This window comes from Numenius arquata, chromosome 11, assembly GCF_964106895.1.
Source record: "Numenius arquata chromosome 11, bNumArq3.hap1.1, whole genome shotgun sequence".
In the NCBI taxonomy this organism is placed as follows: domain Eukaryota; kingdom Metazoa; phylum Chordata; class Aves; order Charadriiformes; family Scolopacidae; genus Numenius; species Numenius arquata.
Window position 1 is genome coordinate 42,000,371 of NC_133586.1, and position 17,410 is coordinate 42,017,780.

Below are 17,410 nucleotides of genomic sequence, written 5' to 3' on the forward strand. Positions count from 1 at the left end.
TTCATCTCTTAGTTCTCTGTCGCCTTCCCCATCTCTGCAATGGAAATACAGTTACGCTCTTCACATGGATGGTAGGAAAGCTTAAAATGTTAAAACATTTTGAGCTTTTCCATTTGAAAAGCAAAAATATTCATATTAATCACCGTTATTTGATTTTTCTTGAGTTTGTACATACAGATTTTCCGTATATTTTCATGCTCTGTGTGCTCTTAATAAACTACAGTGCAAACACAGAAACCTGAAAGCAAAAACCCAAATAATCAATATCTTTCAAACCTTCTGTGACATCCCTGAACACCTTTAGAGCCTGTCTCTTTGGTCTGCAAAACCACTCTCTGCTAGATCAGGAAATAATTCAGTAGACGCAGAGAAGGGAGAAAATAATCCTGGTTTTAATATCACGGCATTCATAAGTGTTTAATGGGAAAAAATCTTTTCCTTGGCTCCATGTTTGCAGAAGTGAAAGGGAAGGTTTTTATTTTTAAGAATGGCTCTTCAGCCTTCTAATATCCCCAGATTGAATTACTGAAAACACAAATAAGAATGTTGCAATCCCGAGTATTGTTCAGTTTTTAAATAGTGCTGTCACTGCGTTAAATCTTTAGGTAACTGCTGACATTCAGCTAGAAATTCTTAGAGGTCAGGAAGTGGCAAAGAACCCTGCAGTTATACCTGTAGAAGTGTATTAGTGCTACACTAAGTAAGTATTAAAATCTAGTTAATATGTAAATGATTGGCCATCCTACCAGTGACATCCCAATGGAAATGTGGTATTCTGCACGTTAACTAATTAGTTTTTCCTAAGACAATTAGGGAGTTGTAAGGTTTGGACTTTCAGAGAGACCTCGGCTTGTTGCATCCAACAAGCATCTTCCATTCTCTGTATGAAATTCATACCAGAAAAAGTTCCAAGACTTTAAAGGTAATTTTGTCTGAAATAAGGAATGCAAGGCTTGGCTCAGAAAATACTCATGGATGTGCTAAATGCCATCTGCATTTTATCTAACTTTTATTCAATTTAAATGTTTCCTAAAGTTATGTCTATTCTCTGTTGCACGTGTATATGCCAGTTGTGCCCATTTTTTGTTTTTTAAAGTGGCCCTTTAGGGAATCACTTCTGTCGAATACATGCTTCATATTACTGGGTAGTAAAATTGAGCAATTACTTATCGGAAGATTTAATTCTATGGGAAAACTTCTGATTTTTTGTTTTAATTGTTTTTGCCAGTTGTGTCACTATAACAGCGCGTTGAACAGTAAATGCAAAATTTAGCAAAATAATACTTAACTGCCAACACGTGCTATCAGTGATGGGCAGCTTTTAAAGCATTTTGTTGGTGCTGTTAAACTGAAAATTTAATTACCAGCTAATTGCTATTTAAATCCCGTATGTGAGTAGGCGCAGAGTAAGATTAAAGGTCTGAAACCAACGTGATCTGCAGCCAATAGATGTGGGGCAAAAATCTTGTAGAACCCAGAATTAGGGATCAGAGAGAGTCACCCGTAAAATGAACGCGATACGTTTAGGAACACGCTAAAGTCTCCACAAAACAGTCTTTTGGTGTGTGCATGTGTTTTGTTGTTGGTTTTTTTAATTTCAAAATTCATACAGTTTCTTTAACGTTTCGGTTTGATTTGATTTGACTTTTTTTTTTTTTTTTTTTAAACAGCAGTTGCTTGTAGTCAAACTCAAGACTCAAACTCAAGTATGAATAACTCGCCACGTGTGAAGTATTAAAGGATTCTAAGCTATTTGGAAAGGAAGCTTTCTTAGATTTTATTGCAAATTCCCGAACAGACCCGTACTTAAAACAGGACTGAATTACACTCATTTTTCGCCAAAATCACCTTATTTTGAGGGAATGTAGTTTACTCAAGCAACATATGCAAATTTTATGAAATTGCAGGCTTTTTAAGAGAGAAAGAAGGTCAATTCATATAATCCCATAAATTAAATGGAAATAATTTTTTCATAAAACTTAAATATATGGATGTTGGCCTCCTTAAATGACCCGTTCACTTGTATCAGTTACGTGGATTGCCTCATGTTCCCTATTAATACACTCACATACACAAGGACAAGATTTGAAGAGTTAAACTTACTGAATGTGGATTACAAACCAAGAGATAAAATCCAGTTATTGATGAGATTAATTGCCACGCCTGAACGTATACATTATGCTTCCTGGGTTGAACCCAGCGGGTTTTGGCTTAACTGCAGGATAAATGAATGAGAACTTTCTCTTTCGTAGTCACTTTCCATATTGCCTAATCAGCTACTCAAACGACCGTTGTAAATGTGTGGGTTGGATATAAGCAGAATTTATGATGTATTTCCCCATCACGGTGCAGATGTGAGGTTAATCTCTAGATGTCTGTGATAACATCCTCACCTTATTGTGTGCCCACAAGAAATCCTCCTGATGTTGCAATGAGTCAGACAGCAATCCTTTAAAGCATCCTTTAAATAGACGGGTGTGTTAATGAGAGGAGTTAATGGGAGGTAGTGGATGGGGTTAAACTCTCTATTTTCATAAATGCCAGAAGGAAATAAAGCAGATAAAATAAAAACTAGAAGGAATAGCACAGGGTAGTGTCCGCTTACAGCACTTCACCAGCCGTGCACAAGGGCAACAGAACCGTGCAGATGGAAACCAAAGCGCCTGCGAGACAGAATGTGGTGACCACAAATAAGGAAAGAGAAGGAAACGTGTCCCCTTGCTAGGAGGGAGGAACCACTGGAGACCAGCGTGTGCTTTCTCAAGGATATTCTTGTGTTTGTTGACTTGAAGCAGGAGGAGCAGCATCTTTTACCCAGTTTCAGTGCTGGACAGTCATGGCACATTCTGCTAATTGAGGCTTAAGAAATGATTAGGGTGTCCTTTATCTCTACTTTAAAGAGAAACAAATAACCTCTTATAATGCCCTAATAAGAATCCCAAATAGTGACCAGCATAAAACCAAAATAGAACTTGTAGGTACATTCACACCCTCCCAGTGTGAACAATGTTTGAGTCTTGTGTTTGAAATTATTTTTTTTGGATGATAACCCTCCTTTATGACCTGCCTTTTGTTTTGCATATTTGTTTGCAGTGATGCTATCTCCATCTGTGTTGCAAAGCTCACTTTTCTGCAGCTTCTCTGTGATTTCCCAGCTGTCCTGTTATTTCCCACCTCATGCTTTTCTTTTCAGCTGAACCTTATTCACAGTGAAATCAGTAATTTAGCCGGCTTCGAGGTGGAGGCCATTATCAATCCTACCAATGCTGACATTGACCTTAAAGATGACCTAGGTAAATGGGGCATGGGTTGACACAACTAACGGTCACATGGAAATTATGGAACCCAGAATTTACTCCCTAGGGCTTTCATGCATTTAATAAGAGCAGAAAATCAAATTTTGCAGGTTCTGTTTTGTTGAAGAACTATATTCAAAAGTCTTTTTTTTTTTTTTTTCCACCAAATCTGAATACTTGCAGCCATTGCTAGTCTTCATGTTGATTTCAGTTGAAACAAAGCATTTAAATTCTTTTCCATAATGATCGTATGTGACTGTTAGCTATTTTGGGGGGTTTCTTATTTGGATACTTTGAGGACTAAATACTTTTTTGTCAGGTTGTTTTCAAAATAAGCAGTTTCTCCATTCTAACTGCAATTCGTGGGGTTTTTTTCTGATACTCAGAGTAGGCATAAAAATTTTAAAGAGGAATGATTAAATAATTAACTATGCCCCAATCTTTTCTACCTTGATTTCATGTTTAATTCAGTCAAGTAATTTGTTTCCATTATGCTTCAGTTGCTCCCTGTCACTTTCACATTCAGCTGAAAACAAATACTGATGTTATACCAACAACGAACTCGTAGATACTGTCATAGATGGTGCATTGCTTTTAAAGCTTCTATCTTGTCCCAGATTGAAAAAAAAAATAAAATTAAAAACTCCTTCTTCAACAGAAATCTGCAAAAGTAAAAGAAAAATTAACTTTCCTGCATCATGTACCACATTCCCCTCTTTGTTGATTATTCCTGCTGTTGCCTTTTTTTGAACTTCCTTAATGGAATACAACCCATAATTCTTCTTCTACTTTCCTATGGGAATGTACACATGTAATTTAACAAGAAAAACACTAAAAAAGGCTAATTTTTAAATCAGCCTTTCTCAGAAATACGTATAATTTTACAAGTGTGTCAGCCATTCCAGCGCATAATAAGAAAATATGCCTTACCTTTAAAATATAAGAATGATCATTTATATTTTTTAAAGCAAATTCAGCAGAAGCCTGTGTGCAAATACATGGTTTCCTACGTATGAATGAGACTGTCATTTTTAGACACAAAGTGATGAATTCTTACATGTATGAAGATTAGCGCCTGTCAGCTTATTGACGCTGACAAAATGGAGAAACTAGTTATTTTGTTTGGCTTGATGATCCTGAATTTCTTTTTTTTTAAACAGATTCCGTATTTTAGTTTCATGCTCTGTGGGGAACTGGTTGTTCTAGGATTTCTGCAAAGTGAAATGGGGTATTAGCTGATTTTTAAACCTTTGGAAATGATCTCGTGTGATTGCTCTGACTTGTCATTTTAACATTTATTTGATCATGTCATGCTCAAGATTCCTCCTCCTGTTCCCTACACCCCTCTCTCTACACACACCTGCACACACACCTCAGCATACTCCTTTGGCGCCAGGTTTGGAGATGTAAAGGTAGGAAAATATGGACGTTGGTACATGTGTAAATGTAGAGCCTGTGCTGGGTCTCCGTCCAACGTGGTTGATATACATCTGTTTACCTGTTGTAGTTGCAAGTTGTACAGGCTGACATTGCCACGATCGACAGTGATGCTGTCGTTCACCCGACAAACTCTGACTTCTACACCGGTGGTGAAGTAGGTAATGGCAAGTTCAGTGCTGCGGAGTTCGTATGTGTGTGCATGGTCAATCAGCAGCCACAAGCTTGGTGTAGCTAATGCAGATTTGCATTCATTTCTCACTTCCAGCAGTCCTGACTGATAAGAAAAAGAAACGAATCATTGCCAACTCGCTAGGCCTTGATTTTTTGATTTTTATCACCAAATCAGACTTTCAGAAGTTAACAATAGAATGCACTGCCAAAATGTGAAGGGCAGGAACGGTACGTTCAATGCAGGCGTGTGACCAAGGAAAATGAATCGCCGCATTGTTTGACATGTTAAATGCCTGGTTTGAATAGGGTTTGAGCCTCGATCTTCAGGTTTCTAGCCAGTTCCAGTACACCCTCTCCACGCCAAGTTTCAGATGTTCACATCTGACGTGCTGGATCTCGCCCATCTGTATTTTCTGAACTCTTTTAAGATTGGTTAGTTTATTGGTATTTTACCTTACGGACCGATTGTCTTCATAACCCAGCTCCACGGTCCTCACCACAGTCACCCTATGCCGGTTTTTCAGGCAGGCAGTCAGTCATCCAAGGTACACGGATGAGAGAAGGCACAATGGCAAACATGACAGCTTAATTCGGGATGTTTAGCATCCCCCAAGTAACTCTTACCTTAGTAACACCCCACTCTGCGCACAGTGCTCTGAAGGGTTTCACGAAAGGGTAGCAGGACTTTAATTGAACTGCCTCGGTAATTAGAGAAGGCAAATCAGCATTTGGGCTGACTACAGAATTTGCTGGTAAGGGGGGGTGGCACAACACACTTAAAAAAAATGTCACCTGATGCCAGCCTTTGTTCTACATCTCATTTAAACCTCATCACGATGCGAGTGGCCACCCTCCACGCCTGCTGTTTCCAAAGGGACTACTGTCCGAGGGACACACAGCCTGATGGAGTTCTGGGTGGCATCTTGGGCAGGAACAGCTGGGACTTGGCTAAACATGCTGCAGAGACATTAAAATAAGAGAGTCGTAGTACCCTGTATCTAAAGAATATGCTTCTAAAGTCTGTCAGGCCCATTGAGCTACTGTGCTCGTCTCCTACCCTTTGACAAAGAAATGCTGTGCCCCCCCTACACAAAAAATTGTCTCTCATAGCTGTGCTGCTCCCTCCTTAGCGTAGGTTCCTGGTGCCTCTGACTGCTGTAAGAAAGAATAGAAGTGCACAAATGCTTAGCTTCCAATGATTAACTTTCACCCATCTAAATTTATTTAATTTTTTTTTTTAATTTTTGTTGGTTTTTTTTTTTTTTCCCTAACAATTTAAATGTACTGGGGGCTTATCCCGAGAATTTTAGAGCCTAGATTTCTGCTAACGCTGTTTTCAACACTGATAGCGATGCCTGCTTGGAAAGCATGCGATAATGATCTTGTTCTCATGGGAGTGACACATATTTATGCCTGTGAGCAAATGAGCCACTAACCTTGACGCGGCGAAGCAAGACTTCCATCGAGAAACTTGCTAATGTAGTGGAAAATGGTTAAATACAGTATGTCCTTTCCCAGATGAAGCTAATTTACAACATAGTGCTGGACTGTAATTTCCATACAAACCCTCACTGTTAATCAGAAGAAGAGCGTAATTGAGGAGTAAATGCAGAAAACCTCACCGATTCGTACCAAATAAGACTTTTGCTCTTCTTTGTACCAGATCTGCAAAAAGAGACCTCGGTGAAATAAACTGACAGGGTTGTTCATTGCTTTTAATTATAAATTAATTCCCAGTAGAAGGGAAGAAGCTGATCCTTCTGGATTGAATTAAACCAAACTGGGCTAAATTCCATTAAATGTACAACAGCTTTGCAATGGCAAAGAAATGACCTACTTAATAGATCTTTTCTGTTCCTGGGTTCTGCACGAGGCTTAATTATGTTTCCCCTTGAAACAAGAGAAATTCAGGATTATGAACGTCATGGGGTTTAGGATCTAAGTTCATGGCCTCGAGGGGGATATAACTGGAATATATACAAATATGACTGATATGGAAATACAGAGAAGGAGAATATGTCCAGAATGGTTGAGCGTTTCTTTCCCTCCCCATCCCTTCTCTGTCAAAGGGATTTGATGAGCCCCTGGTGTCACCCACCTCTGCTGGAGGGTGCAGCAAAGGCCACCCTGGGTCCTGCCTTTCCAGGCCCCTCCATTCTGGGGTGCATCTCCTTCCCCAGCCCACTCTCCCGAGACACTTTGCTGCCATAAATAACGCCACTACCATCTTTTCCAAGAGATCTATAAAATGATGCCTTCCCCTGGGTTGCACAGGGACAGGTAACTTTGAGCTTCAGAAAATTCTTAGCAAGGAGTTTGTCTAAATAAACTTAGACCAAAGTATTTGTATATTAAAAAAAAAAGCTTAAATGAGCACAAAAAGCAAATTACACTCAGACCTACACGGTCTGACCTTGCAATCCAGCTTTTGGCAAACCCCCGCTGTGAATTGGGTATGAAAAAAGCCAAAAGAAAAGACATCCAGTTTTGAATTGTCCTCAGCTTTTGTACCCCAAAAGCAATAAACTGCCAATGGCAAAATAGAGGCAGGGTCAGAGAGTCGGTTTTTGAATGAACAAACAAATGCATTGTTTTCAACTTTTAATCTTCGTTTTTGGAAGAAATTTAGCAATGGTGTCAGAACAAAAACGTCTCGCATTCTCTTTGAGCTGGAACCCTGTTTAGTACACGGAGTCTTGGAGAAGGGGCTCTGCTCCCTCCAGCATACAGTATGTGCACTTCCATCAGAAAATGCGGGGTTTCTTTCTTCGTCAGCGAAAGAAAGGGGTTTCATCAAATAAATGTCTAGATCTTTAGAGATCCTAGTTCTGAATTTTTTTGGCAATCAGTTTTCAAAGTAATATCTCAAATCAGAGCCTTTATGATATCACTGCTTTTTTTACTTATCTACCTTTATAATTAATATGCACAGTGCAAAATGATATGGGATGCTTATGTAGTTAGGAAAATGCTTTCTTGGGCTGTTTGGTTTTTTTTAAAATAATATTAATATTTAAAACTAGAGCTGCAAAATAAGATCTAAACCATTTAGTGATGGACTGCCTTTGTAAACGGCGTACCTTTTGGTTGCCCTGACCCACCACACAGCTCTTCTCCTCCCAGAATGACGTTGTCCGGCTCCGTAGCTGTTAGTTAGAGAAGTTCATTGGAGGAATATGTTCCTTAGAGATTCTCCTTATTTCTGAGGCTCTTCCTCTTGGTTAAAGGTGGCTCAACAAGCTGGGCAGTTACCAAGTAAAGCAGCCCGCTGCACTCACGAGACTGTTTCATTCCTGGTGCCACCTGTTGGGGTCAGGGACCAAGATCAGGTGAGTTTCAAATTCTTATTGTGGCAAATGGCTCTTTAAAACAATTTGTAAAGCGAGAGGGGAAGTGAATCTCAGGGGAAGGAAGGAAGGAAGGAAGGAAGGAAGGAAGGAAGGAAGGAAGGAAGGATGGATGAACCTTCAACCACTCTCGAGGTAGCGCATCCTTCCGGAGCATTTCACGCTAACAGATAGATGCTCATGGTAAGGAAGGAGCTAGGGATGTCACGGCAGATGTTTTGGCTTTAAAATCAGCGCCTGAGAATGTTAGCAAGGGAGACCGAGGTGAGGTTTTTTTGGGTTGTTAGGGTTGTCTTTTTTAGTTTTTTCTTTTTGTTGTTGTTGTTGTTGTTTTTTAATGACTAGCTAATTCTGAAGTCCCAAAAGGTTTAGATCTTACTTTGCAGTCCCCAAAAAATATTTGGGCAGAAAAACTCTAGAATGATGTCATGAAAAAATAAATAATGATGAGTCATGTATCTGCTGTGGAAATCTGGGATCAGAGGAGTAAACTAACCATTCTCTGTTCAGGAAGCACTTTGGAAAAGAAAGGCGGCAAGGAGTTTGTGGAAGCTGTCATTGAGCTTCGCAAAAAGAACGGGCCGTTGGACATAGCGGGAGGTGAGGTTCTGCGCTTCGGAAACTGCCGACAAAACACCGCGGGCCCCCGTCACCCTTCCTTCCGAGCTCCTTCTAGTGCAAGGCTTGGGTTCATCCTTTCTGCAGCCAATTTTTACGGTTTACGTGATATTTGTATTTTCCAAGGTTAAAAAACACATGTTGCATCTTGAGTAACCTTTACCAAAGCATCTGGGAAATGCTGTAGTGATTCAATATTACACCTAAAAGCAGGTACACACAGACACAATGGATGTCGATTATTAAGGGCGCAGCTCAGAAAAGCAATTAATTAATTGCTTATTTTTCAGAACACTTGAGTCCCGCTCCGTTAAACATCTGTTTTGCTGAAGTGCCGCTGCCTTTCACTGAACTTAAGCACGTGCTTAAAGTTAAGCATCTGCTTGGGTACTTTGTTTAATCAGTGCCAAAGTCATCACTATAAAAGCTTACAGCTTCGTGATGCCTAGTTATCAAAATTTATGTAATATCTGAGAAAAATCTACTATGCGAGTAATAAAGTTTGGTAATGACGATATATAATTTTACACCATCTGTGAAATTGCTGATACATATTGTTCATATAGAAAGCCCATTCTGCCATCTGTGTTTACGCTATAAAAATAAATACAGTGTGCGCAGTTTTGTAAACGAATTTGGAATAAAGCTGAAGGGGAGATGCAAGACTTCGGCTCTGACAGGAAAAATCACAACTGTTTACTTCTGGTGCTTAATACATTGGGTTTTTTTCCTTTTTAACAAGTTTTTCTTGGAATTCTTGTTTTGCAAAAATGTGTAGAATGAATTACTCTTTTTTTTTTTTTTTTTTCTTTTTTTTTTCTTTTTTTGGCTTACTCCTCTATAGTATTCTTTATCAGCCAATACCAAACTCCTTACAAATAGATTTTTTTTTTTCTCGGCCCTCAGTGCATTCCTCAGATCTTGGTGGTCTCACCCTCTGGGGAGCTCTAAGCTACACTGGGAGGAACTGGTTGTTCGGGACTCGTTGGAGGACTCTAGAGAAGAATTGATACACGTCAATTTCTCAATCATCCGCATTGAGAGAGTTCCAGATTTCTCAATTATATGGGTATCCCTTTAATCTACCAATAACCAGGAACTTTATCTGGAATATAATTATAACTAGTCCAGAATGTGTCCATGATTCTCTCTGTTTCTACAGCAAAAGCATAGCTGACTTCCCCTTTACAGAGCATTTGCATTTGAAGTAAGGGACAACTGCTCTTGGTAATTAACAGTTGTCCTCAACAGAATCCTAATGAGTTAATTAATGACTACCCTAGCAAACACTCCCTGAGAAATATTAAAGTTGGTGATGCGTATCAATACAGTATTTCATTCTTTCTGGATGAAGATATTACCCATATTTCACATCTGACTAGAGAGATGTCAGCTGCTTTTAATAGATTTTTCCTGGATTTATGGTGTATTCTGAATCGGCCAACATTTTAGTTGCACATTATGACAAATTAACGTTGCCTTAACACTGAGGCTATTCAACATGTTGGGAATCTGCAAACCCATAGGAACAGAAATGCTTGTGCTTCCATTGTCCTTCAGAATGTTTCCTTCTGACTGACCTCTGGACAAAGTCTTTTCTCTCTCCTGCAGCACCTACAGGATAGTATCCATATGTGATGGTTGTGCTCCAGCAGTTATTTATACTATACTTAAATAACAAAATGCCTCAGAAACATTCCAGAAGGGAGTAGAGGATTTCTGGCTTCTAAGCACCTTTGCAAACCTGATTTTTTTATTAATTTTTTTTAATTATTGAAATTTTTAGTACTGGTTTTGAAGACGTAAGCTGCTGTTTTGTACCTACATTTTTGTGGCCGCGTATGATTATGTCCCAAAGCACGAGTGTTTGGGGGCTGATCCTTTGTTGAAAGTTCAGTGTTCGCTCTTGTGAGATTTTGGCTAGATGGGGTTTTTTTCCCCTCAGCTTGTGATTAGGGTGTTTCTCTTTGCTTTTTTTTTTTTTTTTTTTAAACAAAGCAAAGTTACAAGTTTTTAATTGCACCCACAGACCTGTGGGTTCAGAAATGGCAGTTTATCCTGTTTCCTGGCAGGCAGAGCCCAGTCTGTCCCTACTCTGTGCTGGGAAGCGGTGACCCTTTCTTCCCATTTCTTTATCAGGAGATGTAGTGATAGGACAAGGGGGAACGGTTTTAAATTGAAAGAGGGGAGATTTAGATTAGATACTAGAAAGAAATTCTTTGCTGTGAAGGTGGTGAGAGCCTGGCCCAGGTTGCCCAGAGAAGCTGTGGCTGCCCCATCCCAGGGGGGTTCAAGACCAGGTTGGGGGGGGCTTGGAGCAACCTGGTCTGGTGGGAGGTTGTATCGTGGTGATAACATACGATTAGCATGGTAAAAAATTCTTTTTCCTTTCTTTGTACATACAAGGTCTTGCCTGTTGGTGTGAAACAAACATTGTAAATCTAGAAACGTGTCCTCTCCAACCATCTGTCAAGAACGTGATGAAAGAGATGAACTAAACCCAGCATTGTTTGAGTGGTCTCGGATGACCCGTACACAAAAAAAGTTCCATTAAGACCAGGCCCAAAGTCTTGAAATCACAAAAAATGTCATTTTTTTACAGCTGGAAATCAAGCAAAAATCATAATTCACCTCATTTCCAGCCTTCTTTACCTGTTTGCAGAGCGTGAATAGCTCTGAACTGATCCCGTTTGGGCTGCAGCGAGATCAGATGCTGGCGAAACAAACCCTGTGTTTAGCGGGAGTAGCTGAAGGTCACACAAGTGGTAACTGTGCGAGGGTCCAACATCCTGATACTCACACTGTAGCTCTGCCATAAACTGAACCGACATCCTGATACTCACTGTAGCTCTGCCATAAACTGAACCGAAGCGAGACCATCCCTTGAGCGCGATTACGTTCTAACAGATTCCTGCCTTTTTCCTTACATGTTACAAAAGTTTGCACGATCCCCAATATAAATGTGTTTTCTTTGATGTCAGCCATGAATTCTTGCTCTCCCTAAAATAAGCTCGATTATAGCTATGATTTAGAAATTACCACTGCAAAGTGCAGCTGGAAAAGAAAAATACAAAGTCTCCGTAATCATGTTGTTATATTTTAAGGCCGTGTGATTTGTAATCGAAAACACTCCCGGGGGCTGAAGGAATGTCTGTCAATTGTTTGCTATTTTAATCACATATGCACTCTTTTAATCCTAAAGAGAGAAAAAACAATTATGTTTCATTTTCGGTTCTTCCTAGCTGTTGTCAGTGCCGGCCATGGATTGCCTGCAAAATTTGTGATCCACTGTAACAGCCCGGGCTGGGGCTCAGACAAATGCGAGGAGCTGCTGGAAAAGACGGTGAAGAACTGCTTGGCTCTGGCTGACGAAAAGAAGCTGAAATCAATTGCGTTTCCTTCCATTGGCAGCGGCAGGTAAGGCTGTTCCACACACCCGGCACTCGGTGCCAAATAGGTCACGTTTTCTAAATGCCATCTCAGATGTTCCATTCCCTTCTCGTGTACAAACCCTGTTGCTACCAAAGATTTGGGGACGTGGAGGAGAACGTGAAGAAAAGGGGCCTATTTTACCTAGTTTTAGTGCATAATTAAACTTACTGCGATATATATCTTAGGATGGCCAGAAGACACATCTTAGTGTTCGTTTAAGCAAACCTGAAGTGATTCTCTGGATTTGCAGAGTAATTTCAACCTTTCACCCAGAATTTGTGAGCTGAATTCCATCATGGGACTTTTTTAGGAAAAAAAAAAGGTCTTAAAAGCCTTTGCCGAGGTTTTTGAAAGCCAAAGTCAAAAGTGAAGGTCCCCTGGCTTTGTACAGGATACCCAGGGCCTTTGAAAGTAGGATCATGTTCTTAAGAGTCTGAATAAGGACTTCACTTTTAACCTGAGGCTCTCGGGTTTGGGGTGGGGAGGGAGGTTTGGAACATTTGGGCCAAAATGATGGCTCAGTGTGAGAACCAAGGACTGAATCTAGGCTGAAATACACAGTTGTGTGCTTCAATTGGCCGTGAAAGAAGTTGGCTGAGGTACAGCCAGAATATTCTTCCCATTGTGCCGTGTCGCAACACCAGATTAGTTCTGTGGGGTAGGGCAGGAAGCGCTATTTGAGCTTGTGGGTGAATGACAATAAAGGAGGATAATAAATTTAAGTGGCTTGCATCAGACAAAGCTCCAAATAAGGTTAATTTCCCTGGGTGTCATTAAGGAGGTGACATGAGCCGCCTTTGTAGAATGGTAGAGAAATACAGTTGAGGGTTCATACTGACCCGTTGAATCAGCTGTCAGGGTCCCAGGCAAAGAGAAGCTCTCCATTGCTCTTTGGGAGAAACTCTCTTCCTCCCCGGGCTGTGGAGTGACCATGGAATTGGTTTCGTAGGTGCCTAAAGCGAGACCGTATCTTCCACGGAGCCCTTTCTCTTCTGGAGAGCTCCCAGCAAAGAACCAGTCCCAACCTTTGTTGTGAAGTAGTCGATTGGTGTTGGAAGATGATGAAACCCTGAATAATCCTGAGATTCACATTCTGTTGTGAAATCTGGTTACTGGCAGGCCAGGGCTGTGGCTGTGCTCTCAGCTTGGCATTTGCGCATCGTTCTCACTCAGGCCAGTCAAAATGGTGTTTTTAAAAGCCAGAAAGGGATCGATAGCCCTTGGGAAATAGATGAGGTTGTGTATTTTCCCCTTTTTTTTTCCCCTTAATTAGAGGTATTCAAGCATAAATTAATTTTGGAGAGAGCAGAATATATTCTGACAAAACCCTATACTTGTTTTTATGAAGTCAGAAGCATTAAAAAAAATAAAAGTAAAGCTTTTAAAGACAGCAAATGCCAAAGACAGCAAATGTATGCAGCTGCTCTAGTACAGACATCTGTCAGGCAGACATCACCCAATAAACCCACATAAACAGTTTCATTCTCTTTTATAGTTGAGGAATGGGATTACATGAGGGCAGTTCAAATAAATCACGGGGGGAAATAAAATAGCATATTTGTAGCGTTCAGTGGGCCAGATGCTCAGCTACAGCCAACTTGTGGGAAGCACAAGTAGGGTGTCGTACAAAGGTAGCCTGGAGTTCAGTCCGGTAGGGCCAGTGGGAGACCGGCGAAAGGAGAGTTAGGGATTGAACGGAAAATCATCCTCGGAGGAGGGATTTCTTTCCGAGGCTCTGACTTTGATCTGAATTGACGTTACCTTGGCTAAAGTCTCCCACTGCCTTTTCGCAAGAGTTTAACTCAGAGCAGTAGGTCGGCACAAGAGGTTTCTATTTCTTCTTGCAGCCCACACATGGCCATTGGATTTTTCTACTCTCTCTCCTCTCTTTTGGGACAGTGATCCTGAACAATTCCCTTTAATCGGCTTCCCTGGGTGCGTCTCCCTTTGACCAGGCTCCGCTTCCGTTTGCTCTGTTGTGACCACCTTACTGGAGCTACTGACGTGGAAGCTGTAGGACTTCAGGAGTCCCCTGTGAGCAGTTCCAGAATGGCATAGACTCTGATTTTGATGACAATTCCCGCTCAGGAGCAAAATTCCTCAAAGATCTGTTCAATATATACCAGGATGCAGTGTTCATAAGTAATTAGCAAGTGATGGGACGTGGCGACGTGCTGAGTCTGTGCCCTTTTCTCTCTGGAAGCCGACAGTAGGAAGTAGCTCCTATGTCAAAACTGTGCTTTCAGTTGATTAACTTGTCACCCGGCTGATTCTCCCTGACCAGCTCCTTTGCCTTTGGAAGAGTACAAGGGCTTTTCATAACACTTTTTCATTTTCTTCAATAAAAGAAAAAAATTGGGCATTTTTAGAAAAGAAAGAAACAGCACGAACTATTTCATGTCCTCATTTTTGAAATATCACAAGCGTTCTCTCCAGGCAGCGTGTATAATGTCACATTCCAGGCAGCGCTGGCACAGAATTGCTCTTGGAGTCTATTTGATGGTAAGGACACGTGCAGGGAGCGGGGCCGTGACACAGGCAGTTGCCTTTCTCATTTTGTGTCTTGCGTCGTGTAATGAGAGGGAGGATCTAACAGCGTTTTATTATCGCGTTGGTGCTTCGGTGAGCAAACGCCGAGCGATGTTTCACCTGCCAGTGCCAGAGGTGAATTTAGCCCAGCGTCTTCGAATTGCTGAGGAAACCCCGAGAAACTCAGCCATGTGTGTAATCTGTGAATTATTAGTAGTATTAATCGTACACGCTTTATAACGGGGAGATTCACCGTTGTCTGTATGTAAGTGCATCTCAGGCAACCGTGTGGTGGTCGATGGGCTTTTATAAATCCTGTTTGGGCCCTACCCGTAACAGAGTGATCGTGTCCCACCACCTCCGGCCTGGTTTCTGTGGCAAAGCTTGGGCCACATTCAAAGGAGTGACCAGGTGTAATTCCAGGAGTGTGCTTGACCTGTTTTAAGATCAGATGAAACTTTCAGACAAGGGCTGCTGGATAAAAATGTGAAAGAGCTTGTAAGAAGGGTTCCCCGGGCTTAGACGCTGAGCTTTGAAATTCGGTTGTGCAGTTTTGTCATCTGAGAAAGCAGCAGGTTGGTTCTGTTTGTGGCTTCTCCAGAAGAAGGAGGCAGGACCCCCATCTCCAGTCATTGCTAGAGGAAAGACCTCTGGTTTTTAGATCTCTCTGGTTGATACCAAGCAGATGTCCTTCAACGTATTTTTCTCGGGTCTGTAGTTAGATTGAGTCACCCTGTAATTAAAGAGGATGGAAGGAGCGTTGGAAGCGGTGCTGAGGTTGGCTTAGAAAAGCCAGCAAGTCCCTGAAGCCTGTCTCAGCCCTGACACGGCTGCGTCGGCTTCCCAAGCCCAGTAAGGTTGGACTGGCCCCAGCTGGCCGAGGCCCATGGTGACCCAGCAGAGCAGACTTGCTCACCTCCACTCAACCTTCTTCATGTTTGCTACCACCTTTGACATGGTGAGGGTGTTGCCAGTGGTGTTTCTCGTTACCAAACTTCTAGAACTCATTCTCTTCCTTTTCAGTCTGAATCAAGGCTGGACAAGTAACTTCTTTAATTTTGTGCTATATTATTAACCATTAATAGTGGTAAAAACATTAGGTAAAACCATTAGACTTTGTGTCTTTTCATGCTTCATTTTCCATATCGAGTTCTCCATCCTTCTTTTTTATTTTTCTTTAATGGTTGGTTTGCTTTCAGGACGGGTTTGACTCTGCAACAGTAACGTATCTGCTGCAGGAACACTTAAATAAGAATAATTGACCCCTCGGATACTGTAAGGTTCAACCCATTAATGCGTGCGGACTCCGTATTTATATTTTAGGAATGTTTTTCTTCTGTTCTTGCCTAAACAAGTTTGTAGCTTCTAATTCGTACAGTAAACACTGGGTTTCGTGAATTTATTTATGCTGCTGCGGTAGGGATGAGGCTGAGCGTTCCCTGCGAGGTTACACCCTCAAACCCTTGTTCAGTAAATCTGCATTTTCTTTCTTTTGTTGTCTCTCTCCTTCTAGAAACGGTTTCCCCAAGCAAACGGCCGCTCAGCTGATCCTGAAAGCCATCTCCAGCTATTTCGTGTCCACAATGTCCTCTTCGATCAAGACGGTGTACTTCGTGCTCTTCGACAGCGAGAGTATAGGGATATACGTGCAGGAAATGGCCAAACTAGATGCCAACTAAGCCTAGGAAGCGACAGCACCAGCCCCTTCTTCTGCCCATCGTCCTCCCCGAATCCTTAACTCCTTGTGAAGCCGAGCATCCCTTATTTTAAATTTTGCTCATCCAGGGGATTAAAGGTGGGGGTTTTGTTGGGTTTTTTGTTTGTTTTGTTTTGGGGGGTTATTTTTGTTTGTTTTGTTTTTACTTTCTACGATGTTTTCTGTTGGCACTGATAGTTGGCATTACTGCTGTTAATGCACTGTATACCGGGCATCGTCTGAACTTAGTGTAATCTAGGAGATTTTATAGTTTTATTTTAATGAAGTATGGATCGAAGCAGAAAGCCGTTAGGAGTACGTAGTCTTTTACTTGTGAAAGAAACGGGCCGACCCTATTTTGTAACTGTGTTGTGGTGCTTTATCAATACATCGAGTGGCGTCCCTTTCATTTTTTAAAAGAACAGATGCTATAAACCTAATTTGTGTTTGTTTATTGTCTTAATGATAAATCTGGAAGAAAAAAAAAAAATACAGAAACCCTGTTGTCCTTAATTATATTTACAATTTTGAAATCGTGTGAATTGATTTAGTAAAATGTTTGAAACGTTGCTGGTGGTGTACTTGAATTAATTTTTCCATTAAGGCTTTGGTTTCTAAATCCTGGAAAGGGAGCTGTGAGGGGGGTGATAAGACACCGGCTCTGAACCGGTGGCCTGGAAACGGTTTGGAGACGCTGGGCCTCGCACCGATGCTGGGCTGGATGGGTGCCTGCCCAGTTCAGGCTTTCCAGTTGGTGCTTCAGATCCCCCCGTTCCGAATCTGACTTAATTGGCTCTTTAGTTTGGGACGTCGAAGCCTTTTAGATCAAGCAAGGCCTGGGACTTTTTTTTGAACCAGTTCCAGTCATTTAATATTGGCCT

The 17,410-nt window shown here is 41.3% G+C and overlaps 1 protein-coding gene across 7 annotated transcripts in view; it reads left to right on the plus strand.

Annotated features, from left to right (window-relative positions):
* Positions 1-17,098, plus strand: part of MACROH2A1 (macroH2A.1 histone) — a 44,787-nt gene extending 27,689 nt beyond the window's left edge. For 2 of the 7 annotated variants that reach the window (XM_074156546.1, XM_074156547.1), the window contains exons 6-9: positions 3,194-3,293; positions 8,765-8,854; positions 12,115-12,289; positions 16,347-17,098. In XM_074156546.1, coding sequence (XP_074012647.1) covers positions 3,194-3,293; positions 8,765-8,854; positions 12,115-12,289; positions 16,347-16,512 — 531 coding nt within the window. In that variant the 3' untranslated portion in view covers positions 16,513-17,098. Of the gene's footprint in view, positions 1-1,670; positions 1,707-3,193; positions 3,294-4,803; positions 4,895-8,764; positions 8,855-12,114; positions 12,290-16,346 lie in introns of all 7 variants that reach the window. The other 5 variants (XM_074156548.1, XM_074156549.1, XM_074156545.1 and 2 more) reach the window with 4 other exon arrangements.
* Positions 17,099-17,410: the final 312 nt, after the last annotated feature.